Source organism: Phocoena sinus, chromosome 6, assembly GCF_008692025.1.
Source record: "Phocoena sinus isolate mPhoSin1 chromosome 6, mPhoSin1.pri, whole genome shotgun sequence".
Lineage (NCBI taxonomy): Eukaryota > Metazoa > Chordata > Mammalia > Artiodactyla > Phocoenidae > Phocoena > Phocoena sinus.
The window spans coordinates 99,916,582-99,944,552 of record NC_045768.1 but is presented as its reverse complement, the minus strand read 5'-3'; the positions used below and the strand labels follow the sequence as shown (position 1 = coordinate 99,944,552).

Genomic DNA, 27,971 nt, shown 5'->3' with positions numbered 1-27,971 from the left:
GCCCAAAGCCAGACCAAAACCCTCTCTTCATTTCCCCTCAGCTCAGCTGAATCATGGTAGGAATTATTTTTAAAAAGAATTTTACTAAAGTTTAAGGGAAAACCAAAGGAAATGAGGAAAATATTTCACGCTACTTACTGCTATACGCTCACCACTAACATACAGGTTTTGTTCTGAGCAGGGAAATACTTGACTGGGTTTCCCTTCTGAAGTAACTCCACTCTGACACCGAAGGACCAGGATAACCTCAAAGCCCCCCTTCCCTGCCTCTCTGGGCTGCCATCTTGTTTTTCTGGCCTCTGGGGCTGTGGTAGGAATACTCTTGTTCCCTCTACAGACAGACGTTTTCCAAATGAGGGAGACAAACCCTTTCATTCTGGTTTCCCTTCTCTCAGCGTCTGAGAGACCCGCTGGTCCACATCCACATTGAAAGACAGTGATCTTCCATTATTTAGCCTATAGTAGTTTTCAACCCTGGGTGCCCATTAGAATCACCTGGAGAGCTTTAAAAACAACTGTGGGCCCACCCTCAGAGACGTGATTGATTGGTGGAGGGCGGGATTGGAGCACTGGTGTTTTTAAAGGCAACCCACAGGGGGATGCTTTTAAAAAGCAACGAGGAGGCGAAAGCCACGGATCAGGCCTCACTGCATCTTCATCTTCCCTGCCTTGGAGTACTCTTGGGGACCCCCCCCCAGAGGGTCGCCACACGCATACACTTAGGGACAAGATCTTTTAAAGTATCAGGCCCACTGTTCACCACTAAAGCAGTCATACCGCTCACAACATAAACACTAAAAAGGAGACTTGCATACAGATGCCTCAGGTGGCCCATTCCCTCGTGGCGTCTCCAGGGCTGCCGGCTCTCAGCTGTAGGCAAGCCGCGCAGAAATAGTGCTGCTTGGCCAAGAGAGGCTGGTTCCTGGTAGGTGCCGGGGAACATCAGATCTGCACTGCCAGAGCCTGTCTCTGTTTACCACTCCCCCTCCGGCCCCCACCACACACACACTGCCCCCGTACACCCCTGTGCTGGAAAAGGAATTTAATTCGCCTCCCTTAGGAAGATGGGCCTGAATCAGCAGTGGAGCCCTGGGCAGAAGGACACAAAGGGTGCAGAAGAACAGGGCAGCTGTGTCCACACAACCACACCATTTATTGCCGTGCTGTCCAGCGGGGGACACGGTGCGAATGCCCGAGTGCATTGGGGAGCGGAGTGTCTGACTCCCAGACGCTGAAACGTTTTCTGAATCGAAGAGTCCAAACCCAACCCGCCCGCTGAGCTCGGCTCCCCTGTCCCACACCACGCGTGCAGGCACATGCAGTGTCCTCCGGGGCAGCAGTTAAATCTTCCTCCGCTTGGAGGGATGCAGGAGAGGTAGAGGTCACTGAGTTTCCTCCTCTTTCACGTCGCCTCTTGGCAACCTGTGGACGGCTTCTAGAAGCAGCATGGGCAGGAAAATGAAGCGAGTGAGGCTCTGGCCTGCTCCTCCTTGCCCAGGAGTGAAGCCAGCAAGTGCAGTTTGCTGTGAGGTAATGCCTGGCGCCGCCTGGGTGCTCCTGCAGGTTGAGACAGATTTGGGCCGGGCGGGGTGGCGGCCCCAGCCGTGGAGGTCATGCAGGGAGAACCACACCATGACCGGCTGGCTGCCTGTGCCCCAGCCCCACTCCCCGGCCAGGCCTTGGGGTGGGGCCCACGGTCTGGCGGGCATCTTGGCCTCACCCGGACCCAGAGCTTCCAGCACCACTGGGATTGAATTCCACGGAGAACCCTGGCAGGATGCTAAGGGCAAGGCCTGGCTTCCCCCGGTCTCTGAGCCCCTCTGCCCAGGTGTCGGGGACCTGCCGAGACAAGTTCAGAAGGCGCCAGAGAGAAACCAGCTGGAGCTGGAGCCTGGCATCCAGCCCCCCGGGCTCCCCAGGCCCTCTCCCACCCTGGCTGCAGCTGCACCAAGCTTCTCATAAGCGGCTGCCCCCAGCTGGGCGCGGAGCAGGCTTTGGGCATTTGCCACGAGGCTGTTGGCAATTGTGCAACAGTCTCCAGGAGGGCTGAGCGGGAAGAGGGGCTTCCCCTGCTGTCCACTGCCGCTTCCCCAATGGTTAAGCCAAGAAGGCAGGAGAGAAAACGTCAAGTCTCGGCAGCATCTATGGTACTTGATGTGGCAGAGACAGGGTCGTGCCCGCACCTCTCTGGCCTGTGGTCCTGACCAGCCTCAGCCATCAGCTCACTCCCCCTCGTGCCCCTGGAATGAGTCTCAGGTCTTGGCCTTCGCCACAGATGGCCCACAGAGACAGGTGACAGGCACAGGACGCATGAAGCTCTGGGTGTGGGGGCTCACCTGGCCGTCACCCAGCTCCCCAGAGAAGGCCCCGAGGACACCATGCTGCCCAGAAAGCCACCTCCTTTGCTACTTGGCTTCTGATACCTCAGAGACCCACTCCTTGAAACCCAGTCTGGTGGAGCCAACAGGCCAAGGTCGTCTTGAGTTAACCCGAGAGTGGAAGCCCAGACCTCCACCCAGGCGGAGGTCCCCGGGATGTGAAGGAGACGGAGCCAAGCCCCCACCCCGGGAGGACAGTGGTGGCGGCAGTGCCAGGCGGGAGGCAGCTCTCGGGCAGAGGTGTCGTGTTCCTGGTTCAGACGTGCCCTTCCGGGGGTTCAGAGAGGCGCAGGTGAGGACCATGTGGGGGGAACTTGACGAAAGCGATGGCAGCCAACTCTTTGCAGAATTCCTCAAGGACTACCACGCCCTGGAGGAGGGTCTGGTGGTCCAGCCTGAAGGAGACAGCATGGCGGGGGTCACGGCTGCGAGGTGTGGGGAGCGTGCCAGCGTGGTATCCCAGTGTCTGTGAGGGATCACCCGGCGGCAGCCACCTCTGTCCGTGAGGAACCACAGGCCTCAGCAACGGGCCCTCCTCTGTCCCCGGCCTGGCGCCACCCCCACCCGGAAGCCCTAGATTTCCCACCCCAGGGCTCTTCCTTGGGCACCCGCTTCCCGCTGTTACTTACTGCTCCCCGGGGACCTGGCCCATCAGCTGCCTGCGCATCAGAAGCAGTTTGCCTGGGAACTGGGGCACCCTCTGAATTCTCTGCATCAAGTCCCCGATCACCTAGAGTGGGAACAAGAGGGGACTGAGGAGGAGACCAGCGACACTGCCGCAGGGTCCCTTGCTCTGTCGCACCATGGGAGGGGGGTGGTACCAGTGCTTTCCCCTGGAGCTGGCAAGGGTGCCCACTCCTGCAGCCCCCAGCACCCCTGTCCTGTCCCCCTCCCTTCCTGTCCTCAGCATTGGCACGCTCCCTCTGGCCTGGGCATCCTTACCCTGACGAGCACAGAGAACAGGCTCCGGCAGCCGGGGGCCAGGTTGATGTAGGGATCCAGGAGGTACTCGTGGATAAGGGGGTGGGGGAAGAGGGCGAGCCGGGACAAGACTGAGGTCACTTGCAGGTTCAGGCTGTACGGCTGTGGGGAGCACGGTGGACAAGCAAGGGTTGGCACAGGCGGTGAGCACTTCTGCGCCCCCCACCCCCCAGCAAGGCGCCTGGCCAGTGTGAACGCGCGCGGGGGTTGGAGATGCATGTGATGTGTGTGTCACGGGTTCCCTGGGGCTGAGGACCAGGGCACGTCAGGGCATGTGGAGCAGAGGCGAGATGGGGCTTCCCGCCTGGGGAAAGGTGGGGCTTGAGGGGCGTCGTGGAGCCAGAGCAGAGAAGATGACTGGACCCCCACGGCTGGGCCCTGCTCTCCTGAAGGACTCCAGAGGCCCTCGCCCTGTGGCAGGGGCCCAGCCCTGTCGGGCACCTGTTCTAGAATCCGGGATATGCGGTCGAACAGCATTCGGAGGAAGTGACCCTCAAAGAAAGGCCGTTCGGGCTCATGGGGGTCCAGGGGTGGGGGAGCTGGTGGCCAGCCCCAGGGCGCCACTCGGGAGCTGCACTCCTGGAACTGAAACAGGAGGGGAGAGTTAGGTGGACCCAGCGGTCAGGAGGCACCAGCAGACAGAGGGAGCCACGCAGGCAGGTGGGGCTCGGGCACTAGGCCAGAGCTGGGAGCACCTCGGGCGGGAGATCGCAGAAGCAGAGTGTATTAAGCCCACGCTCTGAGCGGTGAGAACTGGGCGCCGGCAGAGGCCTTGACACTCACCAGTCCGTAAGCATCGTGGACGTACGTGTCATATCCAGTCTCCTCCAGGAAAGCCGAGGTCTTGGCTTCCTCAGGAACGAGGCAGAGGAAACTAAGAGACAGGACCCTAGGTGTGGAGGTGTCCCCGCCTGGGCTGCCCTGCTCTCCCTGCTCCACCTCCAGCCCTGAGGGAACACTCTCCCAGCTGCACCCCAGCAGGGCTGTGGCCAAAGACGGAACAAAACTCAGGTGGCTCAGACTTCCTGACCTGCTCCTACCTGTTGACAATCTCGGTCACCGCTGTTTTGCCATCGGGGTTGGTGACGGGGGCAGGGGGAGGCTTCATGGAGGGTTGAAAGCCAGAGTCAAGGAAGCCATCCGTGAAGTAGGGGTCTTCCTCCAGATCTCTGTGCCAGGGCAGACAAGCGAGGCACCAGTGAATGCAGGAACTGGTGTGGGGTGCTGGGGGCCGGCCGGGGCGGGAGGTCCCGAATGGTCTGAGGCCTCCCCGAGGCACTGAGTTTCACTTACAGGGTGTCCTCGTAGCTCTCGGGCTCAGGCGAGCCCCGGGCCACATAAGGGCGGCCCTCGAGGTGGCACAGAATCAGGCTGTGGATGATCTGCTCGTGGGGCTTCTGGAGCAGCTCCTCGAACAGCCGCAGCGTGGCGATGCTGATCTGGGACAAGAAGCGGTCAGCAGGACACCCCTTCCCCACCCCGGCCTCTAGGGGTGCCTGGGAAGTGCTCACCCAGATAAGAAGAGTCCCCCTAGGAGGGGGTCACCTCCTCCAGACGGGGGCTAAGGTGGCAGGTTTTAAGGGGAGCAGATGGGTGTTGGCCCAGGAACCAGAAGTCTGGCTGGTCCCTGTCCCATTACTCATTTGAGGTGTGGTATCAGGCAAGCCCACTGGCTCCTCCGAGCCTTAGTTTCCATGTCTAACAAATGGCCCGGAGCTGTCAGCTTCAAACAAGCCAAATGAATATATAAGCATTTTGTAAGATAAAGAGTGCCATCACAAGTATGTGATCACAGAAAATTAACTGTGTGACAAAAGCAGTTTGGCTACCAATCACTGGGTCACTGCCTTTTTCTGCCTTTTTTTGGCTGGGGGTGGGGGTGGGGAGTTGGATTTCAATGGCCTCAAAGGTAGAACCACCTGGAAAGCTAATGCAAATGGGAAGAAGCTTCAGGAAGTCCCTTGGGCAGGGGTTGGGGGCCAGGGAGCGGTTAGAGAGGAGGGCCCGCCCGCCTCACCTCATCAGAGAGGTGGTCGCAGTGCCTGACGAGGTGGCCGCCCAGGGTGTGAGGGCTGTCCTCGGGGGCTGCAGGCTGCTGGTCCGTGCCCAGGAGGAAGGCCACGGCCTCCCGCAGCAGCGCAGGGGAGCGGAGCTGGCGCAGCATGGCGGTGAGCAGGGCGGTGGAGGTCAGGATGCTCTGTTCAGACCTACAGGCAGGGCACGCTGAGCCAGGCGGGGCCCTTGAGACCAGAGTAGGGGCAGGGAGGGAAGGGGTCTAGGGGGCAGCACACTTTCCTGGTTCCCTTGCATTTTCGGCTGGTATTTCTCTGCTCACAGCCCACCCCCTCCTGAGGTCCTAGAGTCCAAGGGTGGGAGGCCTTTTTTAGCCTACGTAGCTCTGAGCCACGAGTGTGTCAGGGGAACAGGCAAACATCAACGGACGGAGCCCACAGACCCCCATGACTCTGGACAAGGAGGTCCCTGGTCTCGGGCGCAGGAAGGGGCTTGGTGGGGTGGGTGGTTCGCCCAGACTATGGTTATGCCCAAGGGAACTGCACAGAACTTACACATGCAGGAGCTGGGGCTGCAGAATCTCCACAAATAACTTCTCAGCCACAGACTTTGCCAAGGCATCCGAAACCACCTGGGCGCCAAAGAACACGTCTCAAACACATTTTACCTCCGATCGACAATTTTCCACTGAGAAACAGCTGTGTCCTTGCACAGAGCCTAACAACAGGTAGAGGGTCTCTGCTGACCCCGGGCCCCACCCAGCTCCCAAGAGACCCCCTGGGGCCTTGAGGTAGAGACACAAACAGAGCACCATGAAGCGGGGGACACCCAAGGAGAGCCCTGCCATCGCCCACCCCGCTCACCGTGTGTGCCTCTGTGATGAGGTGGTCGCAGTAATCAAACCAGCCCAAAAAGGCAGCCAAGGTCTCCTTGCCGGGGAAGGAGACCTCATCGGACGGGGCACTGGGTAGCCTGAGGGAGAGCGAGGGAGGTCTGTGAGGCCTGCTTCAGCTCTGTCCAGGAAGCTGGGCCCTTTGGCCCTCTGCCCGAGAACCTCTGTTGCGGGGGGTCAGTTCTACTGGGGGCTCTGAGGGCAGAAGCCAAAGTGATGCTTTCCTGGAAGGCGAGAAGGCCCTTGGGCATGGGCTGTAACCTCAGGAAGATGGTGGCCAGCAGGGGTCCCCACGCCCCCTGGAAAACAAGAAGAGCCGCTACCGGGAACATGACGGGTAGGGCTTCTGAAGATGCAGCCCAGCCTTCCCTGGCCGAGCGCCTACCTCCAGCTGATGCCCTCTAAAGTGGCAATGTCTGCAGGGTCCAGGAAGCTGGGCAGGGACTGGTACAGCTGGCAGAGGTGCTCGACGATGGCAGGGCAACAAGGGCTGCTCTGCACCAGGTAGGTGGCAGCTGCCTGGGAAGCCACGCTTACCAGGAGCAGCAGGTTCTCCTGGGCCTTCAGGGCCACCCGACCTCTCTAGGGGATAAGGGTACAACTTCAGTGACGTGCGGCGGATCCCCCAAGTGCCCTCCCAGCAACTCGCCCTCCCCATCCCTGCTCCCTGCGTCTCGGCAGCCGGCACCTTGCTCTTGCACAAGCCCATCAGCGAGGTGATGAGGTTGCTCTCCCCAGTGCCTCCATCTGGCTCCTCGGTCTCAGCAGGCAGCTGGGTGCTCAAGGCCCGGGCCCCCTGGGCACCCCTGTCAGGAGCTTTGCTGTGGGGCTGCTCCTCGTTCTTGACGGTGGCTGCCTCTCTCGGCAGGGCGGTGGCTTCTCTGGATGCCTCCTTCCTACCAACGGTCTTTCTACCCTGCAAGGGAGGCTGCGTGAGGCCAGGCTGTGGTGCAGACCACGCCCCATGATGGCCCCTTGGGAATACGGGGTGGGCGGCTTCAGCGTGGAGCTGGAGGGGAAGCTGCCTGAGTGCCTCCCCGGTTCCTGCTCCATCCTTCTGCTTCTTCAGAAGGGCCACGGGGGATTGCCCTGGGGTCTGGGCCCTCCCGCTCCTGTTCCCCAGAGGCGCTCACTTCTAGAATATAGGTGAGCAGGGCTGGATCCTGCTGGATCTTGGAGCAGAGAACAGTGGTGAACTGCACCTCCTCCTTTTCTGTGAGGGATCCAGGAACTGTCCCACCAAGTCGGAGAAGTTTCTGGAAGCGGAGCAGGACAGAGACAGAGGGGAATGGGGTGGCAGGGAAGAGAAGGAAGAATGGGGCAGCAGAAAAAAAAACCCGTGCACGACCGTGGGTTCAGACTCAAACCTGCGGCACGGGTCCTGATGGAGAAGCTGGATTTGGGGGCTTTCTTAGAGTCTCAGAGGGTGTTTTTGTAGAGAAAGGTCCGGTGCTTTGGGACTGGCCTAGGAGCACCCCTTAGCTTTTCTTGAAAGCATAGGCCTCACCCCCAGACACCCCTTAGCTTCTGGGTCCCTCACCTGCACAGGCCTGTGGACGCTGAGGTAATGCAGGAGGGGATGCTGCACCTGGGCCAGAACCTTGCTGAAGAACTGGAGCACCTGCTGCCGCATGCCTGGCGGGTACTGCGGGTCGGGGGAGAGTGCCTGTCAGTCAGGCGGCGAGGCCACGCCCCCGCCCGGACCGCTCCCCCCTTCACTGCGCGGAGGGGCCTTCTCCGCCAGCCTCTCTCCCTCACGCTTGGAAACCGGCCTCCTCTACGCTGCCAAGCCCGCTTCCTGCTTTTTTCCTTTTTGGCCGCACATGCGGGATCTTAGTTGCGACCACGGATCCAACCGTGCCCCCTGCATCAGGAGCGCGGAGTCTTAACCACTGGACCGTCAGGGAAGTCCCGCCCCCTTCCTGCTTTATTTTCGTCCATAACCTTGTCCTTATTGAACATACTATACGTGGGCTCCTTTGATTATTCTGCCTCTCCCCACTAGAGTTTTCGCCTGTTTCAATCACTGCCGGGTCCCCAGTACCCAGGACACAGACTGGCACACGGCTGGTCCTCAGTGCATCTTTGATGAACGAACGCGGACTGAATGAAAGGAAACACGTCCTCAACCCCGACGACAGCGAGAACACGCCACCAAAGCAAATAAGCAAGGGCCCGGGGTGTTCTGAGACAGCCTCAGTGCCCCGCCCCCAGTGTGGGCACCGGGAGGAGCACAGGTAGACCTGCCGGACACCGGCTCAGGTGGAAAGTTCCAGAGGCACCCGGGGTCCTGCCCACCTCGGCCTTGCCCAGCGTGCACAGGGTCTCCAGGATCTTGTGCTGCAGTAGGTACTCCAGACACGGCCCCGCCTCACCGGCTGCCGCCTGCTGTTTCTCCTCATACACCAAGATGTCCAGCATCTGCTTCAGCCGCCAGGGAATATCCGTTTTCTTGGCCGGGGTGTTTTCATCTAATCAAGATTCAGCAAACAAGGTGAATGGGGTGAAGAGGCGCACTCTGGCTGGATGGGGTCAAGCCCACAGGGCCTAGGGGGCGGAGGGAGGTGGAGGCCAACTTGGAGCAGGCCAGGTTAACACTTTTCGTCAAAGACCAGAGAAAAGAGAAGTTTACAGTTGATGCCTCTCTAGTTAAAAAGACAAAAGACCTCCTAGATGAAGCCCAGGATACAGCCCTCTGACGGAGCATGTGTGCAGGCCCCAGCACTTTATGAGAGGAAAGCAGCAGCATTTTTTCTCTGAACCCTGGGGCCTACAGAAGGACACCTGCTAGGGCTTCAGGCCTGCTCTGGGCCTGAGTGAAAAGCTGTGGGCTCAAGAGTCTCTGTTATATTATTTAGAAGCCATCTTCGATCAGCTTCCAAACAGATAACCTCCTGGGGCCTGTTTATGTCTCTTTTATACTCAAGGAAGGCAATACTCTATTTTTTTTACAAAGCAAAAAAAAAAAAAAAAAAAAAATCCATGCATGACCATGGGTTCAGACTCAAACTCACTGCACAGTGCCCAGGTCCTGATGGAGAAGCTGATTAGTGGGGTTTTCTTAGTCAGTCTCAGAGGGTAGAGTATTTTTATAAAGAAAGTTTTGGTGCTTTGGGACTGGCCTTGGAGCACCCCCTAGCTTTTCTTGAAAGCATTGGCTTTTAAGCAGGGCAGCTCACCTCGCCCACCCCTGCATCTCCGGTCCAGGGACCAGTCTGGAAATTAATGGATTGGGCCCAGGTGAAGCCCCAGGTGGACCCAAGGCAGTTCTAGATCTTTTCCTAGTCTCCGGTAGCTTGGGGCTCCCTGTCAGGAGATCTTCAGTCTAAAAGCTGCAAACTTCCAGATGTAAAATAAGTCCTGGGGATGTAATGTACAGTATGGTGACTATAGTTAATAATACTTTACTGTATGTTTAAAAGTTGCTAACAGAGAAGATCTTAAAAGTTCTCATCATAAGAAAAAAAAATGTAGCTATGTGTGGTGACAGATGTTAACTAGACTTATTGTGGGGATCATTTCTCCGTATTTCCATGTACTGAATCAGTATATTCAATTGATTACAGCAATTATATTGGCTTGGCCAAAAAGTTCGTTCGGGTTTTCCGTCCGATGCTATAAAAACCCAAACGAACTTTTTGGCCAACCTAATGTGTCCTTTATATCTCAGTTAAAAAAAAAAAGGGATCTTCAGTCTAAAGCAATCGTTCTTAACTGCGGGTGATCCCGCCCCTGCTCACCAGGATATCTGGCAATGTTTGGAGAGCTATTTATGGTTATCACAATGGGGAAGGAAGGGGTGCTACTGGCATTTAGTGGGTAGAGGTCAGAGGTCAGCTGCTAAACATACACTGTACCCTCCCCAGCCCCCTACAACAAAGAATGATCCAGTGCAGGTGTCACCAGTGCCAAGACTGAGGAACCTCGTCTAACAGAACGCTCAGAGGGTCCCTCAGAGTGTCCAAAGGCCACTTTTAATTTCTTGGGTTGGCGCAGGCTGGAAAAAAAGCCTTTAGGAAAGGTGCAGGCTGGAATCAAACCCCAGTCTGAACTCCAGGCGGTGGAAGGCTAGGGATGCAGGAAAGGTTACCTGGCAACCAGTGCATCTCCACCAATCCCAGCACACTGACTACAAAGCAGCCAATGAGACGCTGCCCCCTCGGTGAGTGATCCTGATGGGCCCAGATGACCCAAGGCTTTGGCTTTTTAGAGTGTCGGCTTGGGGAGAAGGACCAGGTGTGCTACATGCCTTGCCAGGTCTCTACAAGAGAAATGCCCTGTAAGTTGGCTCACGGAAAAGAGGAATTTATTCCATTTCTTTTCTTTAATCAGTAAGCCCTAGGCACAGGGCCCAGGCACTTGGAGACTGAAGGCCTGGACATTCTGCCCAACTGGAAGCTGGGGGCAAGTGGCATTCAACCTCTGGGCTGCAGAGTCAGGCCAGTGAGACCTCAGCCTCCCTGTCCCCACTCCTACCTCAAACAGGTCCCCTCCCAGAAGGTCAGGGTGGGGCAGCCCCCACTCTGAACTCGTGAGCAGCGGATGTCACCTTCCTCAGGACACCTGCATCTCTGAGCTGCAGGGTGACTCCACCCACACCTTCCTCCCTGCTCCCTCCAGGGATCCCTGCTCAGAAGGAGACCAGGCCCCACCTGTGCTTTCAATGTAGTAGTTTGTGATGCCCTTCCAGTGTTCCACGAAGGCCTCCAGCAGGTCAATGCTGGGCTCCCGCTGTGGAGAGAGCAGACAAAACCTAAGTGGTCGCCGCACTCATCAGAAAGGACATTCCAGGGCTTCCCTGGTGGCGCAGTGGTTGAGAGTCCACCTGCCGATGCAGGGGACACGGGTTCGTGCCCCGGTCCGGGAAGATCCCACATGCCACGGAGTGGCTGGGCCCGTGAGCCATGGCCGCTGAGCCTGCGCGTCCAGAGCCTGTGCTCCGCAACGGGAGAGGCCACAACAGTGAGAGGCCCGTGTACCGCAAAAAAAAAAGGACATTCCACCATCTGCTAAGTGTCGGACGTGTGCTAGGCCCTGGAGGAGGCACCGTGATCCTGGGTTCTCAAATTGAACAGTTAAACATTTTCTCTAGGACATTTGCACATTGTCTCCAAATCTGCCAACAATCTCCTGGTTCCTTTCCTCAGACCCCCCTCTCCCTCCTGGAAATGCTGTGACATGAGCACATGTCATGATTCTATATCCCCTGTCCCAGAGCAGTTAAGACTGATGGTAGGGGAAACAGACACAGAAACAGATCATTTCTATATATTGTGGTTATGCTACAACAGAGGTACATAGAGGGAAACAGGAGAGCACGACCAAAACAAAATCAAAATGATACAGATGGAAAATGTGGCAAAGACAAAGCTTTCAGGTCCCTCTTGGTCTGAGAGTCTGAAAATCCGGGTTGAAGGCCACGACAGCTCAGTTCAGCCAGATGGGTAACGTTAGCAGAATATTAAGAAAGTGCCTTACTTATAATGTGCTGCATCTTTTGTCCATGGCTACAGGCCATGCACCCCTAGCTCCTCTCTGCTCTGCTCCTGTCCACATCTCCTCTGACTCCTTCGATTGCCCCGGGGGAATTCTGATCTGCTGTGAGCAACCCCCGAACCTCCTCCCTTTCCCAAAGTGCTCTCTCCATTTCCATGCCCCAGCTGGAACTAACCTTGAACTGGTAACAACCAGTTCCCCTAAAAACTTCTCCAAAAAAGCACATTTCTTCTCTTTTCTTGCAGGGTAAATTTTCGCTGGAGAAAAATGCATAGTCCCTACCTATATCCCTACCTCTTAGTCTTTGCTCCGACCACTCCTCTGTCCAGGAGGCCCCGTCTCCCCCTATACCTGTCTAGGTCCTAGCAGTCCCCAGTGAGGTCCAGCTCAGGGCCACCACCTCCACAAAGCCATCTCTGCGGTCCCCAGATGCATCTCTAAACTCACGCTTTACTGCACCACAGGACCGGGTGTCTCCTCCTTCCATAACTCACTCAGTAGGTATCTGCTGAGTGCCTACCACGTACAAGACACCACGCCTGATGTTACAAGCCATACGAGGCTGTCTAAGAGCCAGTCCTCCAGACATGCCGTGGAGGAGAAGAGAATATAAAACACGCTGAATAACTCAACTACTGAAGTAGTGTGAGAACATAGGAGAGGTGGAGAATGACCTTCGGGCGAAGAGGGGTCACTTCCAACAAATGGAACAAAGACGCTTTACTGAGGTCGTGCGGGAACCAAAACCTGAAGAGCTGGGTCTGATTTCAACAATTAGAGAAACAGGAGAGACATTTCCTGCAGAAGGAACTTTGCAAAGCATGTCGGGGCCAAGGATGGATTGATGAGTGTGTGGGGCCTTGAATTTCTTGGCCAAACCAAGAAGTCTGATTTTATTTTTAATTAAAAAAATTTTTTTGTGCAGGCCACCGGGTGCAGGTCAGTGATATCAGAACTGTGTGAGGAAGAGTCATCTGGCGGGTGTGTAGGAGACAGACACAGGATGAATGCTTAGCAGACCATTATGACAAGAGGAGGAAGCAATCACACTGAATCAGAGGCCTTGAAGTATTCCCCCAGCCTTGGCGGCCCAGGCAGTCTTGTCTTCTCTCAAAGTTCGCTGTGGGGACCACGACTCTTACAGGAGTGGCACCTCGCACAGTCGTTCCAAACACACCATCCATATGGAGTGACTGCATCTTACCACATTCTACGTGATGCTATTATTGTTGAGTGAGCAGTCATCTCTCCGGGAGACTGTGAGCTTCCTGGGGGCCAGGGTTCTGTTTCCGCCTGCCCCGAAAGGGCTCTGCACGGAGTGATTACTCATTGATATTTACTAAATATCTCAGCAAACTCCTTCAGCCCCTTCCACAGTTCCTTGTCTCTGGGAAAGCCCTCTGACCCTTGACCACGCTACAGTCATCACACAAACCTGTGATGGGGTCTCATCTTGCCTTAAAATTCATTTATAGTCTCCTAAAGCCTTAAGCTGGACTTAAATCAAAAAACAATCCAGGGACTTCCCTGGTGGCACAGTGGTTAAGAATCCGCCTGCCAATGCAGGGGACACGGGTTTGAGCCCAGGTCGTGGAAGATCCCACGTGCCGCAGAGCAACTAAGCCCGTGCACTGCAACTGCTGAGCCTGCGCTCTACAGCCTTCGAGCCACAACTACTGAGCCCGCATGCCACAACTACTGAAGCCCGTGCGCCTAGAGCTGGTGCTCCGCAACAAGCCACCACAATGAGAAGCATGTGCACCGCCAACGAAGAGTAGCCCCCGCTCGCCACAACTAGAGAAAACCCGCACGCAGCAACAAAGACCCAATGCAGCCAAAAATAAAAAAAAAATAAAAAAAAAAATCCAGCAAGAAAAGGAGAAACAGGAGAACAAAGGTTAGCCAAAACAGACCGTTAGAGCTAAGAAAGCAGGGGGGTAATCTTTGCCTGAATCTGTTATTAGCTACTGTAACTCCAGCCCAAGGAAACTGCACCAAATGATTACTTTTTTAAGATAATATTATATTTACAAATAACACTAAAGATTGCTATTCTATTTTGTCAGAAGAGGGCAGGAAAGGAGCACTCTTCCTCCTTAACTAGGAGTCAAGCAACTTGCTGGGGGTTTTAACCCGGTGACCCAGCCCTGGGAAGACCTATGCTCAACCTTGGGGGTGGGAGGGAGAGGGGTCCCCATCTCTCCTGATGGTCACACGGGGACAGCCAAATTTCCAGGGCGTCATCTATATGTTGTATACTGAGGGGCCTAAGATCACCTGCCTAAAAATATCCCCCTTGACCAGCAATACTCCTGCAGCCACTGACACTGAAATTTCCACATAGGAAACATGAGAAATTCACTTCTCAGGGCTAGGGTCCTGTCTATCCAGTCCACCCACCTTGTGTGTGGAGCTTTCCCAGAGAGGTATGAAGGAGTGTCAGATTACTTTCTAAAATGACAGTTATTTTGATTGGGGATGGGGAGGAAGGGAGGAGAGATCATTTTGGAACCCACTCTGAGGTGGGATGGCCGGAGGCTCCTGAACACCAGCAGGGCAGGCCTGGGGCGGGTGGGAGAGGAGAAAGAGCTGAAGCTTTTCACTTTCTTCACAAGTCTGCTTAAGGCTGAGACTGTTCTCACTCATTAACAAGCTCTGATTTGGTGTGTGTGTTGGGGAGGAAGGGGATGCAACCCAAGGGTGTTTCTCCTGAGAACATGTGATACACTCAACTGATCAATTAGGGGGAGGGTTTATACTGTGAGACAAAAGAATTGTTAACTTTACTGGCAGAATCTTGGCAGGGTTGCTTTAAGTGGATCCCGCCTACCCTAACTAAACGGCACTTTTATCTTGCTCAATGAAGAGAACAGCCGCCGTGGGCGCCTCTCACCAGCCTTCAACCCCAACAGAAAATGGCAGAAACATACACTCCTCGTCCCCGCTGGCCGCCCCAGGCCGCACCGCAGCTGGCCTCTCCTGACTCAAGGTCAGTGGGGCTAGGGCTGGCCTGGTGTTGAGACAGTATTCTGGAAACCGCGCTTGTACCCTGCAGACGGTTGTTTCCTGGGCCAGGCGACCCCCCCCTCCCCGCCCCCCGACTGTATTTGTACCCTTCCTGGGGACTTGGCCAGTCCGGAGCCTGCACTTCCCAAGTCCAAGGTGAGAGGGCAGAGTGCGCCTGTGTGTGGTCTTGGAGGCGGCCGAGGGCTCGGAACCAGGGTAAGGGGCAGCTATTTTTTAAGGCCGGGTGACCAGGAAGGGAGGAGCGTGGGGGAGGAGGAAGCACCCAAGCTGGGGGAGGGGCCTTGGGGGGAATTTTGGGAAGAAACTATTGGGTGACTAGGGATCACTCGGCACAGAGGAGTTTGGGAATTGGAAGAGACTCGGGGAGCAGGAGAAATAAACAGGAAGCAATCCGGGGAGAAGGGTTAGGGGCCGGAGCGACCTGGAGAGGAGCTGGCAACACGCACGATTCGGAAAGAAGCCACTGGAAGCGGGGAGCGCTCCGCCGGAGGGGCGCGGCGGGGGAGCGAGGAGGCCCGGGAGGGTGCACCACGGCCCGGGTGGGGGGGGGGGTCCCTTCCTGGAGGCGGCCCGCGCCCTCCGCCCGCCCGCGTGCCGGCCGGCTCCTCCCCCGGCCCCGCGCCCGCCCTTCCGGCCCAGGCCCCGCGCGCCGCAGCGTCCCCGGCCTCACCGCCCCCATGGCCTCCTGCAGCAGCGCCCCGAGCCGGCTCAGCATGACGGCGGCCCGGCTCCCGGTTCCCGGGCGGCGGCGGCGGCGGCGGCGGCGGCGGAGCTCCCGGGCGCAGGCGGCGACCCGGAGGCGCGGCGAGGGAGGCGGGGCCCCGGCTGCCCCGCCCCGCCGCCCCCGCCCGGCCTAGCTTGGGGTCGGAGAAGAGGACCGCAGCGAACGTGGCCGGGCCGGGCAACAAGCAAGGGTGCCGGGGTCGGGGGCGCCGGCAGCCGGGGCAGCGGAGGGGCAGGGTCAAGTCCGCCGGGGCCTCTTGGTGAACCAGGAGGCAGCGAGCGAACTACCCTTAGAGAAGGGCGAGTGGAACCAGACAGGTTTTTCCCATGATGGATGAGAAGGTTTGTGGGTTCTGGAAGTCTCTAGACTTTCTTCGTGGGACCGCATAATGCCTTAGCCTCCCATCATGTGACGTCGAGGATCAGCAGAAATACATTTTGAACAGCTGACTGCCATGTGCTCAGGAAGAATTTCTTTCCATTCCTGGGGGAATGGGGGCGTGGAGCGGGGAGATGGGGAATGGGCTTTGAACTGGCAGAGCTGGCTGCTAGAAAGCCCCCTCCCTAAGGTCCCAGCTTTTGACATTCCGGGAAACCCCGCTCTGGTTGAGGGTTCTGCCTGTGTAATTCTTGGCCATAAGTTTCCCAGTGTGTCCCCCCCAACACACACACACACACACACACACACACACACACACACACACGAGACACACCTGTTTCTTTCCTTGATACGTCTAGAAGGGCAAAACGGGGCCAGCGGGACTTCTTTCCCCCACCCCTGTCCAGCACAGTAGCCACTGGCCACTCGTGGCTATGGAGCTGAAACGGGCTAGTCCTAATTAACATGTGCTGAAGACATGTCGGACAAAGGAAAGAATGTAAAATAGTCCCTAATGATGTTTTATGTTGATTACAAGTTGAAACGTAATCTGTTAGATAAATCGAGTTAACCAAATATATTATAAAAATTATTTCACCGGTTGCTTGTTAATTTAAGTGGATACGGTGCTGGTCCAGAGGTCCTGCAGAGGAAGTCACACTGTCCTCGTTTTGCCTTTCTAGATGCACCAAGGAGAGAAACAGAAGGTGGGTCTCCGGTGTCGGGGGCACACTGGGAAAGTTACACCCAAGAGTTAAACAGGCAGAACCCTCAACCAGAGCAGGGTTCCCTGGAATGTCAAAAGCTGGGACCTTAGGGAGGGGGCTTTCTAGCAGCCACCTCTGCCAGTTCAAAGCCCATTCCCCATCTCCCTGCTCCCATCTCCCACCTCTACCCCCCAGGAATGGAAAGAGATTCTTCCTGAGGATAGGGCTGACATCTGTTCAAAATGTGTTCCTGCTGACCCCTGACACCATCTGATGAGAGGGTGAGGCACCAGGGGTCCCACAAGGATAGGTAGGTAGCCCCTGTCACAGATCTGAGGACCTGGAGCTGTGGGGTACTAGGGTTTCACTGCACTGGCTCTGCCTTTGGGGCCCCTTTCACCAGTGGGACTAAGGCCCAGGAGGCACCGCCTGCCCAGAGTTGGCCATGTGCTGTGGAGTGGAGCCTGCAGTCCAGACCGAGTCACGGGGGAGGCCAGGGTTCGGCTGAGCTAGTATTTGGATCTCAGTTCACTGGCAGCTGCTTAGGGAAAATAGATGTTTCAAACAGCTCGTCTACAATTGGTCCCAGGTGAGGAGCCTACGGGAAATGAGAGGAGGCTTTTAGGCCAAAAAGTATAAGAACAAAGGGAAGAAACAAGCCTATTTTGTGTATCAAGAAGCAATCTAGGGGACTTCCCTTGCGGTCGAGTCGTTCGATCCCTGGTCGGGGAACTAAGATCCCGCATGCTGCATGGCGTGGCCAGAAAAATTTTTTTAATAAAAAAAAAAGCAATCTGGAGTCAGTCCAACACTGTTCTTCTCTGGATCTTCTTCCTTATAGGTAAAGGAAGCAGGCTGGATGGATTAAATCTACTTGTTTTCCTTCAAGATATTTCAAGGAACTGTAGAATATAGGGGAAGTGTATAAGAAATTTATAACCTTTTATTTGGTTTAACTTTTAAAATTTTATTTCAAAAGCTCTAATAAGTCAGTGGACATACTTGTATATATGATAGAGCCCACCGATGTATTTAAATTCTGCTGCCAGTTTAGCTCATTGGGAAGAAGATGTTTGAATAAACCCTTCCCTCCTGTCAGCGTAAATGAAGGTAGAAGGCTGTTGCATAATAAACAGTTTGAAAGAGCAAGGCACTAAGCCCAGATTCAAAGAGATGGGGCTTAGCTGCTGCCGCTCAACAACGTGAGGAATGTGACCGTTCACATTTGCATGCATTTTTAAAACACCGCAACTTTGTAACTACTTATCTGTGTGAATCAGAATTCTCTCCTGTGCAACCAAATACAAGAATAAATTAGATCCTGTGCTTGGTGAAAGGGCGGCTGTCATATACAACCCTTGACTTAAAATTGTTATATCCATCAAATAGCTTCCTTGTGCTCATTGATTGATTTCATTAATAATTAACATTTCAACTTACAGGGAATTCCCCGGCAGTCCAGTGGTTAGGATTCCGTGCCTCCACTGCAAGGGCCACAGGTTCTATCCCTGGTCTGGGAACTAAGATCCCGCATGCCGCGTGGCGTGGCCAAAAAAATAAATAAATAAAATCAATTTATAAATGTATTCTAATTGCTAATAGTAAGATCTAATTTTTAAAAAGATTGACTACTAAAAAGGTTTGGAAACCAATGGACTAAATAATCACCAAGGTTTTTTTTTTTTTTTTTTGCGGTACGCGGGCCTCTCACTGTTGTGGCCTCTCCCGCTGCAGAGCACAGCCTCCGGACGCGCAGGCTCAGCGGCCATGGCTCATGAGCCCAGCCGCTCCGCGGCATGTGGGATCTTCCTGGGCCAGGGCACGAACCTGTGTCCCCTGCATCGGCAGGCCGACTCTCAACCACTGCGCCACCAGGGAAGCCCTCACCAAGGTTTTATTTTAGGACAGACCTCCACTTTGAGCCGCTCTAAATTCTCAGAAACTTCAGATCCTTTAGGACTTCGAGTCCAGTCTGCTCGCACCACAAACATTTCCCAGTGCACTGTGATCAAACACTCCTCACACCCCTTGGTGCTCAAGAGCTTGGGAGCTCCGTGGACAGGGGGGTGCTGGCCTCGTCACCCGTTTCCCTCATGCCGGAACGGGATAAGCCTTCCAAACTTTTGCTGAACACCTAATCCTGGGTACGTGAGTGTGGGTACCATTCCTCTTTTCGCTGCCCCTGGAGAGGCAACTGTGTCTCTACTGGGAATGACCCAGGTTAGCAGTGAAGAAAGTGGGATGTGTGTTTCCAGTCTGCAATCATTAGTTGCTTGTAGCTTCAGGCTTGTGAAATGTCTCTCTTCCACGGTTTTCTCATTCTCGAGAAGGATGAAAACAACCTGTGCTGTTGACCTCACAAGTTTGTTAAGAGATCAATGTTGTGCATGTAGCATGTGCTGTTGACCTCACAAGTTTGTTAAGAGATCAATGTTGTGCATGTAGCATGTGCTGTTGACCTACACAAGTTTGTTAAGAAGATCAATGTTGTGCATGTTAGCATGTGCTGTTGACCTCACAAGTTTGTTAAGAGATCAATGTTGTGCATGTAGCATGTGCTGTTGACCTCACAGTTTGTTAAGAGATCAATGTTGTGCATGTAGCATGTGCTGTTGACCTCACAAGTTTGTTAAGAGGTATCAATGTTGTGCATGTAGCATGTGCTGTTGACCTCACAAGTTGTTAAGAGATCAATGTTTGTGCATGTAGCATGTGCTGTTGACCTCACAAGTTTGTTAAGAGATCAATGTTGTGCAGTAGCATGTTGCTGTTTGACCTCACAAGTTTGTTAAGAGATCAATGTTGTGCATGTAGCATGTGCTGTTGACCTCACAAGTTTGTTAAGAGATCAATGTTGTGCATGTAGCATGTGCTGTTGACCTCACAAGTTGTTAATAGATCAATGTTGTGCATGTAGCATGTGCTGTTGACCTCACAAGTTTGTTAAGAGATCAATGTTGTGCAGGCTGTAGCATGTGTGCTGTTGACCTCACAAGTTTGTTAAGAGATCAATGTTGTGCATGTAGCATGTGCTGTTGACCTCACAAGTTTGTTAAGAGATCAATGTTGTGCATGTAGCATGTGCTGTTGACCTCACAAGTTTGTTAAGAGATCAATGTTGTGCATGTAGCATGTGCTGTTGACCTCACAAGTTTGTTAAGAGATCAATGTTGTGCATGTAGCATGTGCTGTTGACCTCACAAGTTTGTTAAGAGATCAATGTTGTGCATGTAGCATGTGCTGTTGACCTCACAAGTTTGTTAAGAGATCAATGTTGTGCATGTAGCATGTGCTGTTGACCTCACAAGTTTGTTAAGAGATCAATGTTGTGCATGTAGCATGTGCTGTTGACCTCACAAGTTTGTTAAGAGATCAATGTTGTGCATGTAGCATGTGCTGTTGACCTCACAAGTTTGTTAAGAGATCAATGTTGTGCATGTAGCATGTGCTGTTGACCTCACAAGTTTGTTAAGAGATCAATGTTGTGCATGTAGCATGTGCTGTTGACCTCACAAGTTTGTTAAGAGATCAATGTTGTGCATGTAGCATGTGCTGTTGACCTCACAAGTTTGTTAAGAGATCAATGTTGTGCATGTAGCATGTGCTGTTGACCTCACAAGTTTGTTAAGAGATCAATGTTGTGCATGTAGCATGTGCTGTTGACCTCACAAGTTTGTTAAGAGATCAATGTTGTGCATGTAGCATGTGCTGTTGACCTCACAAGTTTGTTAAGAGATCAATGTTGTGCATGTAGCATGTGCTGTTGACCTCACAAGTTTGTTAAGAGATCAATGTTGTGCATGTAGCATGTGCTGTTGACCTCACAAGTTTGTTAAGAGATCAATGTTGTGCATGTAGCATGTGCTGTTGACCTCACAAGTTTGTTAAGAGATCAATGTTGTGCATGTAGCATGTGCTGTTGACCTCACAAGTTTGTTAAGAGATCAATGTTGTGCATGTAGCATGTGCTGTTGACCTCACAAGTTTGTTAAGAGATCAATGTTGTGCATGTAGCATGTGCTGTTGACCTCACAAGTTTGTTAAGAGATCAATGTTGTGCATGTAGCATGTGCTGTTGACCTCACAAGTTTGTTAAGAGATCAATGTTGTGCATGTAGCATGTGCTGTTGACCTCACAAGTTTGTTAAGAGATCAATGTTGTGCATGTAGCATGTGCTGTTGACCTCACAAGTTTGTTAAGAGATCAATGTTGTGCATGTAGCATGTGCTGTTGACCTCACAAGTTTGTTAAGAGATCAATGTTGTGCATGTAGCATGTGCTGTTGACCTCACAAGTTTGTTAAGAGATCAATGTTGTGCATGTAGCATGTGCTGTTGACCTCACAAGTTTGTTAAGAGATCAATGTTGTGCATGTAGCATGTGCTGTTGACCTCACAAGTTTGTTAAGAGATCAATGTTGTGCATGTAGCATGTGCTGTTGACCTCACAAGTTTGTTAAGAGATCAATGTTGTGCATGTAGCATGTGCTGTTGACCTCACAAGTTTGTTAAGAGATCAATGTTGTGCATGTAGCATGTGCTGTTGACCTCACAAGTTTGTTAAGAGATCAATGTTGTGCATGTAGCATGTGCTGTTGACCTCACAAGTTTGTTAAGAGATCAATGTTGTGCATGTAGCATGTGCTGTTGACCTCACAAGTTTGTTAAGAGATCAATGTTGTGCATGTAGCATGTGCTGTTGACCTCACAAGTTTGTTAAGAGATCAATGTTGTGCATGTAGCATGTGCTGTTGACCTCACAAGTTTGTTAAGAGATCAATGTTGTGCATGTAGCATGTGCTGTTGACCTCACAAGTTTGTTAAGAGATCAATGTTGTGCATGTAGCATGTGCTGTTGACCTCACAAGTTTGTTAAGAGATCAATGTTGTGCATGTAGCATGTGCTGTTGACCTCACAAGTTTGTTAAGAGATCAATGTTGTGCATGTAGCATGTGCTGTTGACCTCACAAGTTTGTTAAGAGATCAATGTTGTGCATGTAGCATGTGCTGTTGACCTCACAAGTTTGTTAAGAGATCAATGTTGTGCATGTAGCATGTGCTGTTGACCTCACAAGTTTGTTAAGAGATCAATGTTGTGCATGTAGCATGTGCTGTTGACCTCACAAGTTTGTTAAGAGATCAATGTTGTGCATGTAGCATGTGCTGTTGACCTCACAAGTTTGTTAAGAGATCAATGTTGTGCATGTAGCATGTGCTGTTGACCTCACAAGTTTGTTAAGAGATCAATGTTGTGCATGTAGCATGTGCTGTTGACCTCACAAGTTTGTTAAGAGATCAATGTTGTGCATGTAGCATGTGCTGTTGACCTCACAAGTTTGTTAAGAGATCAATGTTGTGCATGTAGCATGTGCTGTTGACCTCACAAGTTTGTTAAGAGATCAATGTTGTGCATGTAGCATGTGCTGTTGACCTCACAAGTTTGTTAAGAGATCAATGTTGTGCATGTAGCATGTGCTGTTGACCTCACAAGTTTGTTAAGAGATCAATGTTGTGCATGTAGCATGTGCTGTTGACCTCACAAGTTTGTTAAGAGATCAATGTTGTGCATGTAGCATGTGCTGTTGACCTCACAAGTTTGTTAAGAGATCAATGTTGTGCATGTAGCATGTGCTGTTGACCTCACAAGTTTGTTAAGAGATCAATGTTGTGCATGTAGCATGTGCTGTTGACCTCACAAGTTTGTTAAGAGATCAATGTTGTGCATGTAGCATGTGCTGTTGACCTCACAAGTTTGTTAAGAGATCAATGTTGTGCATGTAGCATGTGCTGTTGACCTCACAAGTTTGTTAAGAGATCAATGTTGTGCATGTAGCATGTGCTGTTGACCTCACAAGTTTGTTAAGAGATCAATGTTGTGCATGTAGCATGTGCTGTTGACCTCACAAGTTTGTTAAGAGATCAATGTTGTGCATGTAGCATGTGCTGTTGACCTCACAAGTTTGTTAAGAGATCAATGTTGTGCATGTAGCATGTGCTGTTGACCTCACAAGTTTGTTAAGAGATCAATGTTGTGCATGTAGCATGTGCTGTTGACCTCACAAGTTTGTTAAGAGATCAATGTTGTGCATGTAGCATGTGCTGTTGACCTCACAAGTTTGTTAAGAGATCAATGTTGTGCATGTAGCATGTGCTGTTGACCTCACAAGTTTGTTAAGAGATCAATGTTGTGCATGTAGCATGTGCTGTTGACCTCACAAGTTTGTTAAGAGATCAATGTTGTGCATGTAGCATGTGCTGTTGACCTCACAAGTTTGTTAAGAGATCAATGTTGTGCATGTAGCATGTGCTGTTGACCTCACAAGTTTGTTAAGAGATCAATGTTGTGCATGTAGCATGTGCTGTTGACCTCACAAGTTTGTTAAGAGATCAATGTTGTGCATGTAGCATGTGCTGTTGACCTCACAAGTTTGTTAAGAGATCAATGTTGTGCATGTAGCATGTGCTGTTGACCTCACAAGTTTGTTAAGAGATCAATGTTGTGCATGTAGCATGTGCTGTTGACCTCACAAGTTTGTTAAGAGATCAATGTTGTGCATGTAGCATGTGCTGTTGACCTCACAAGTTTGTTAAGAGATCAATGTTGTGCATGTAGCATGTGCTGTTGACCTCACAAGTTTGTTAAGAGATCAATGTTGTGCATGTAGCATGTGCTGTTGACCTCACAAGTTTGTTAAGAGATCAATGTTGTGCATGTAGCATGTGCTGTTGACCTCACAAGTTTGTTAAGAGATCAATGTTGTGCATGTAGCATGTGCTGTTGACCTCACAAGTTTGTTAAGAGATCAATGTTGTGCATGTAGCATGTGCTGTTGACCTCACAAGTTTGTTAAGAGATCAATGTTGTGCATGTAGCATGTGCTGTTGACCTCACAAGTTTGTTAAGAGATCAATGTTGTGCATGTAGCATGTGCTGTTGACCTCACAAGTTTGTTAAGAGATCAATGTTGTGCATGTAGCATGTGCTGTTGACCTCACAAGTTTGTTAAGAGATCAATGTTGTGCATGTAGCATGTGCTGTTGACCTCACAAGTTTGTTAAGAGATCAATGTTGTGCATGTAGCATGTGCTGTTGACCTCACAAGTTTGTTAAGAGATCAATGTTGTGCATGTAGCATGTGCTGTTGACCTCACAAGTTTGTTAAGAGATCAATGTTGTGCATGTAGCATGTGCTGTTGACCTCACAAGTTTGTTAAGAGATCAATGTTGTGCATGTAGCATGTGCTGTTGACCTCACAAGTTTGTTAAGAGATCAATGTTGTGCATGTAGCATGTGCTGTTGACCTCACAAGTTTGTTAAGAGATCAATGTTGTGCATGTAGCATGTGCTGTTGACCTCACAAGTTTGTTAAGAGATCAATGTTGTGCATGTAGCATGTGCTGTTGACCTCACAAGTTTGTTAAGAGATCAATGTTGTGCATGTAGCATGTGCTGTTGACCTCACAAGTTTGTTAAGAGATCAATGTTGTGCATGTAGCATGTGCTGTTGACCTCACAAGTTTGTTAAGAGATCAATGTTGTGCATGTAGCATGTGCTGTTGACCTCACAAGTTTGTTAAGAGATCAATGTTGTGCATGTAGCATGTGCTGTTGACCTCACAAGTTTGTTAAGAGATCAATGTTGTGCATGTAGCATGTGCTGTTGACCTCACAAGTTTGTTAAGAGATCAATGTTGTGCATGTAGCATGTGCTGTTGACCTCACAAGTTTGTTAAGAGATCAATGTTGTGCATGTAGCATGTGCTGTTGACCTCACAAGTTTGTTAAGAGATCAATGTTGTGCATGTAGCATGTGCTGTTGACCTCACAAGTTTGTTAAGAGATCAATGTTGTGCATGTAGCATGTGCTGTTGACCTCACAAGTTTGTTAAGAGATCAATGTTGTGCATGTAGCATGTGCTGTTGACCTCACAAGTTTGTTAAGAGATCAATGTTGTGCATGTAGCATGTGCTGTTGACCTCACAAGTTTGTTAAGAGATCAATGTTGTGCATGTAGCATGTGCTGTTGACCTCACAAGTTTGTTAAGAGATCAATGTTGTGCATGTAGCATGTGCTGTTGACCTCACAAGTTTGTTAAGAGATCAATGTTGTGCATGTAGCATGTGCTGTTGACCTCACAAGTTTGTTAAGAGATCAATGTTGTGCATGTAGCATGTGCTGTTGACCTCACAAGTTTGTTAAGAGATCAATGTTGTGCATGTAGCATGTGCTGTTGACCTCACAAGTTTGTTAAGAGATCAATGTTGTGCATGTAGCATGTGCTGTTGACCTCACAAGTTTGTTAAGAGATCAATGTTGTGCATGTAGCATGTGCTGTTGACCTCACAAGTTTGTTAAGAGATCAATGTTGTGCATGTAGCATGTGCTGTTGACCTCACAAGTTTGTTAAGAGATCAATGTTGTGCATGTAGCATGTGCTGTTGACCTCACAAGTTTGTTAAGAGATCAATGTTGTGCACGTAGCATGTGCTGTTGACCTCACAAGTTTGTTAAGAGATCAATGTTGTGCACGTAGCATGTGCTGTTGACCTCACAAGTTTGTTAAGAGATCAATGTTGTGCACGTAGCATGTGCTGTTGACCTCACAAGTTTGTTAAGAGATCAATGTTGTGCACGTAGCATGTGCTGTTGACCTCACAAGTTTGTTAAGAGATCAATGTTGTGCACGTAGCATGTGCTGTTGACCTCACAAGTTTGTTAAGAGATCAATGTTGTGCACGTAGCATGTGCTGTTGACCTCACAAGTTTGTTAAGAGATCAATGTTGTGCACGTAGCATGTGCTGTTGACCTCACAAGTTTGTTAAGAGATCAATGTTGTGCACGTAGCATGTGCTGTTGACCTCACAAGTTTGTTAAGAGATCAATGTTGTGCACTGTAGCATGTGCTGTTGACCTCACAAGTTTGTTAAGAGATCAATGTTGTGCATGTAGCATGTGCTGTTGACCTCACAAGTTTGTTAAGAGATCAATGTTGTGCATGTAGCATGTGCTGTTGACCTCACAAGTTTGTTAAGAGATCAATGTTGTGCATGTAGCATGTGCTGTTGACCTCACAAGTTTGTTAAGAGATCAATGTTGTGCATGTAGCATGTGCTGTTGACCTCACAAGTTTGTTAAGAGATCAATGTTGTGCATGTAGCATGTGCTGTTGACCTCACAAGTTTGTTAAGAGATCAATGTTGTGCATGTAGCATGTGCTGTTGACCTCACAAGTTTGTTAAGAGATCAATGTTGTGCATGTAGCATGTGCTGTTGACCTCACAAGTTTGTTAAGAGATCAATGTTGTGCATGTAGCATGTGCTGTTGACCTCACAAGTTTGTTAAGAGATCAATGTTGTGCATGTAGCATGTGCTGTTGACCTCACAAGTTTGTTAAGAGATCAATGTTGTGCATGTAGCATGTGCTGTTGACCTCACAAGTTTGTTAAGAGATCAATGTTGTGCATGTAGCATGTGCTGTTGACCTCACAAGTTTGTTAAGAGATCAATGTTGTGCATGTAGCATGTGCTGTTGACCTCACAAGTTTGTTAAGAGATCAATGTTGTGCATGTAGCATGTGCTGTTGACCTCACAAGTTTGTTAAGAGATCAATGTTGTGCATGTAGCATGTGCTGTTGACCTCACAAGTTTGTTAAGAGATCAATGTTGTGCACGTAGCATGTGCTGTTGACCTCACAAGTTTGTTAAGAGATCAATGTTGTGCACTGTAGCATGTGCTGTTGACCTCACAAGTTTGTTAAGAGATCAATGTTGTGCATGTAGCATGTGCTGTTGACCTCACAAGTTTGTTAAGAGATCAATGTTGTGCATGTAGCATGTGCTGTTGACCTCACAAGTTTGTTAAGAGATCAATGTTGTGCACGTAGCATGTGCTGTTGACCTCACAAGTTTGTTAAGAGATCAATGTTGTGCACGTAGCATGTGCTGTTGACCTCACAAGTTTGTTAAGAGATCAATGTTGTGCACGTAGCATGTGCTGTTGACCTCACAAGTTTGTTAAGAGATCAATGTTGTGCATGTAGCATGTGCTGTTGACCTCACAAGTTTGTTAAGAGATCAATGTTGTGCACTGTAGCATGTGCTGTTGACCTCACAAGTTTGTTAAGAGATCAATGTTGTGCATGTAGCATGTGCTGTTGACCTCACAAGTTTGTTAAGAGATCAATGTTGTGCACTGTAGCATGTGCTGTTGACCTCACAAGTTTGTTAAGAGATCAATGTTGTGCATGTAGCATGTGCTGTTGACCTCACAAGTTTGTTAAGAGATCAATGTTGTGCATGTAGCATGTGCTGTTGACCTCACAAGTTTGTTAAGAGATCAATGTTGTGCATGTAGCATGTGCTGTTGACCTCACAAGTTTGTTAAGAGATCAATGTTGTGCATGTAGCATGTGCTGTTGACCTCACAAGTTTGTTAAGAGATCAATGTTGTGCATGTAGCAGAACTCCTAGAGTTTAATCATTCACACTTGAGCAGTTCTTACCCACTTTGCTTTTGTTTCAGCCAAAGGGGCTAGAAACTCCTCCAAGGGCAGGAGAGTTGGTTCAGGTGCCAGGTCCAGTCTTGGGTTCACACGCAGGGCCCCCTCCAACTCACCGGGTCCTCTGGACTGCGTACCACTTCAGGTGCCCAAACCCAGGTTCTGTTCCCCGCAGGTGAGCCGGCCCCATCCCCGCCGGCCCTCACACCCGAAGTCCTTCTGCTCTTCCGGTCCCGTCTTCACCCCCTCCACCCACTGCAGCAGGCCCGTTCCATGTCTGCTGCCCCTGGGCGGTCCTGCCAAGTCATCCGGGACCGAGCTACTCCTGCTCCCTTGGCCTCCACTTGACCCTTGCTCCTGCTGGATTTCCCCCATCATTTCTCCACCCCTTAGTTTTCCCCGCCTGACCCTCGACCATCAGCTCACTGCCCACTCCTACACAGTTGACCTTTACTGGGTGTTTGGCCTCCCCATTGAACTGTGAGTATCACAGACCTGGAGGGGTACAACCATGTCAGTTGTTGGTGAGCCTGACGGCCAAGGGGGTGCATTTAGGGGCCCAGTGAAGGGCAGAGCCTTTTCTCCCAGCTGGCTCTATATTCACGCTCCAGAGTGTGAGTTTCTGTCCCCTCATCCATGTCACCATTGCACAGCCCCTGAAGGAGAGGAGGCAGACAGGACCTGCTAGACTGCCCCCGCTTTTCTGGCCCAGGGATGGGGGAGGGTAGGATGTGCGCCATCGCTCTCTCTCCTCCAACTCTGTGTACCCCGCCATTCGAACCCTCGCTCCGTGGCTTTTCTCAGCCTGGCATCACCTGTCCCTCTCACTCAGATCTGGTGGCTCATAAAGAACAAATAGATTTGGGGC

The 27,971-nt window shown here is 51.3% G+C and overlaps 1 protein-coding gene across 2 annotated transcripts; it reads right to left on the bottom strand.

Moving 5' to 3' along the window:
• Positions 1–1,134: 1,134 nt before the first annotated feature.
• Positions 1,135–15,611, bottom strand: FAM160B2 (family with sequence similarity 160 member B2). Of its 2 annotated transcripts, none has more exons than XM_032635157.1 (17): positions 15,458–15,611; positions 10,917–10,995; positions 8,563–8,735; positions 7,805–7,909; positions 7,398–7,520; positions 6,953–7,180; positions 6,650–6,846; positions 6,236–6,344; positions 5,927–6,003; positions 5,377–5,599; positions 4,653–4,798; positions 4,400–4,528; positions 4,143–4,233; positions 3,801–3,944; positions 3,321–3,461; positions 3,008–3,108; positions 1,135–2,773 (listed from the first exon to the last, which is right to left on the bottom strand). In XM_032635157.1, exons 1-17 carry the CDS (start codon positions 15,500–15,502, stop codon positions 2,635–2,637), a joined length of 2,250 nt encoding a protein of 749 aa, XP_032491048.1. In that variant the 5' UTR covers positions 15,503–15,611; the 3' UTR covers positions 1,135–2,634. The 2 variants fall into 2 exon arrangements, with proteins under 2 accessions (XP_032491048.1, XP_032491049.1); XM_032635158.1 differs by having other exon boundaries at positions 5,377–5,566; positions 15,458–15,610.
• Positions 15,612–27,971: the final 12,360 nt, after the last annotated feature.

Coding starts and splice junctions, on each gene's coding strand:
- FAM160B2 (XM_032635157.1), bottom strand. CDS start 15,502: ATGCTGAGCCGGCTCGGGGCGCTGCTGCAGGAGGCCATGGGGGCG. Junction 6,345..6,649: donor TTAGAGGGCATCAGCTGGAG/GTAGGCGCTCGG, acceptor GCTCTCCCTCAG/GCTACCCAGTGCCCCGTCCG. Junction 3,462..3,800: donor TATCCCGGATTCTAGAACAG/GTGCCCGACAGG, acceptor TGCTCCCCACAG/CCGTACAGCCTGAACCTGCA.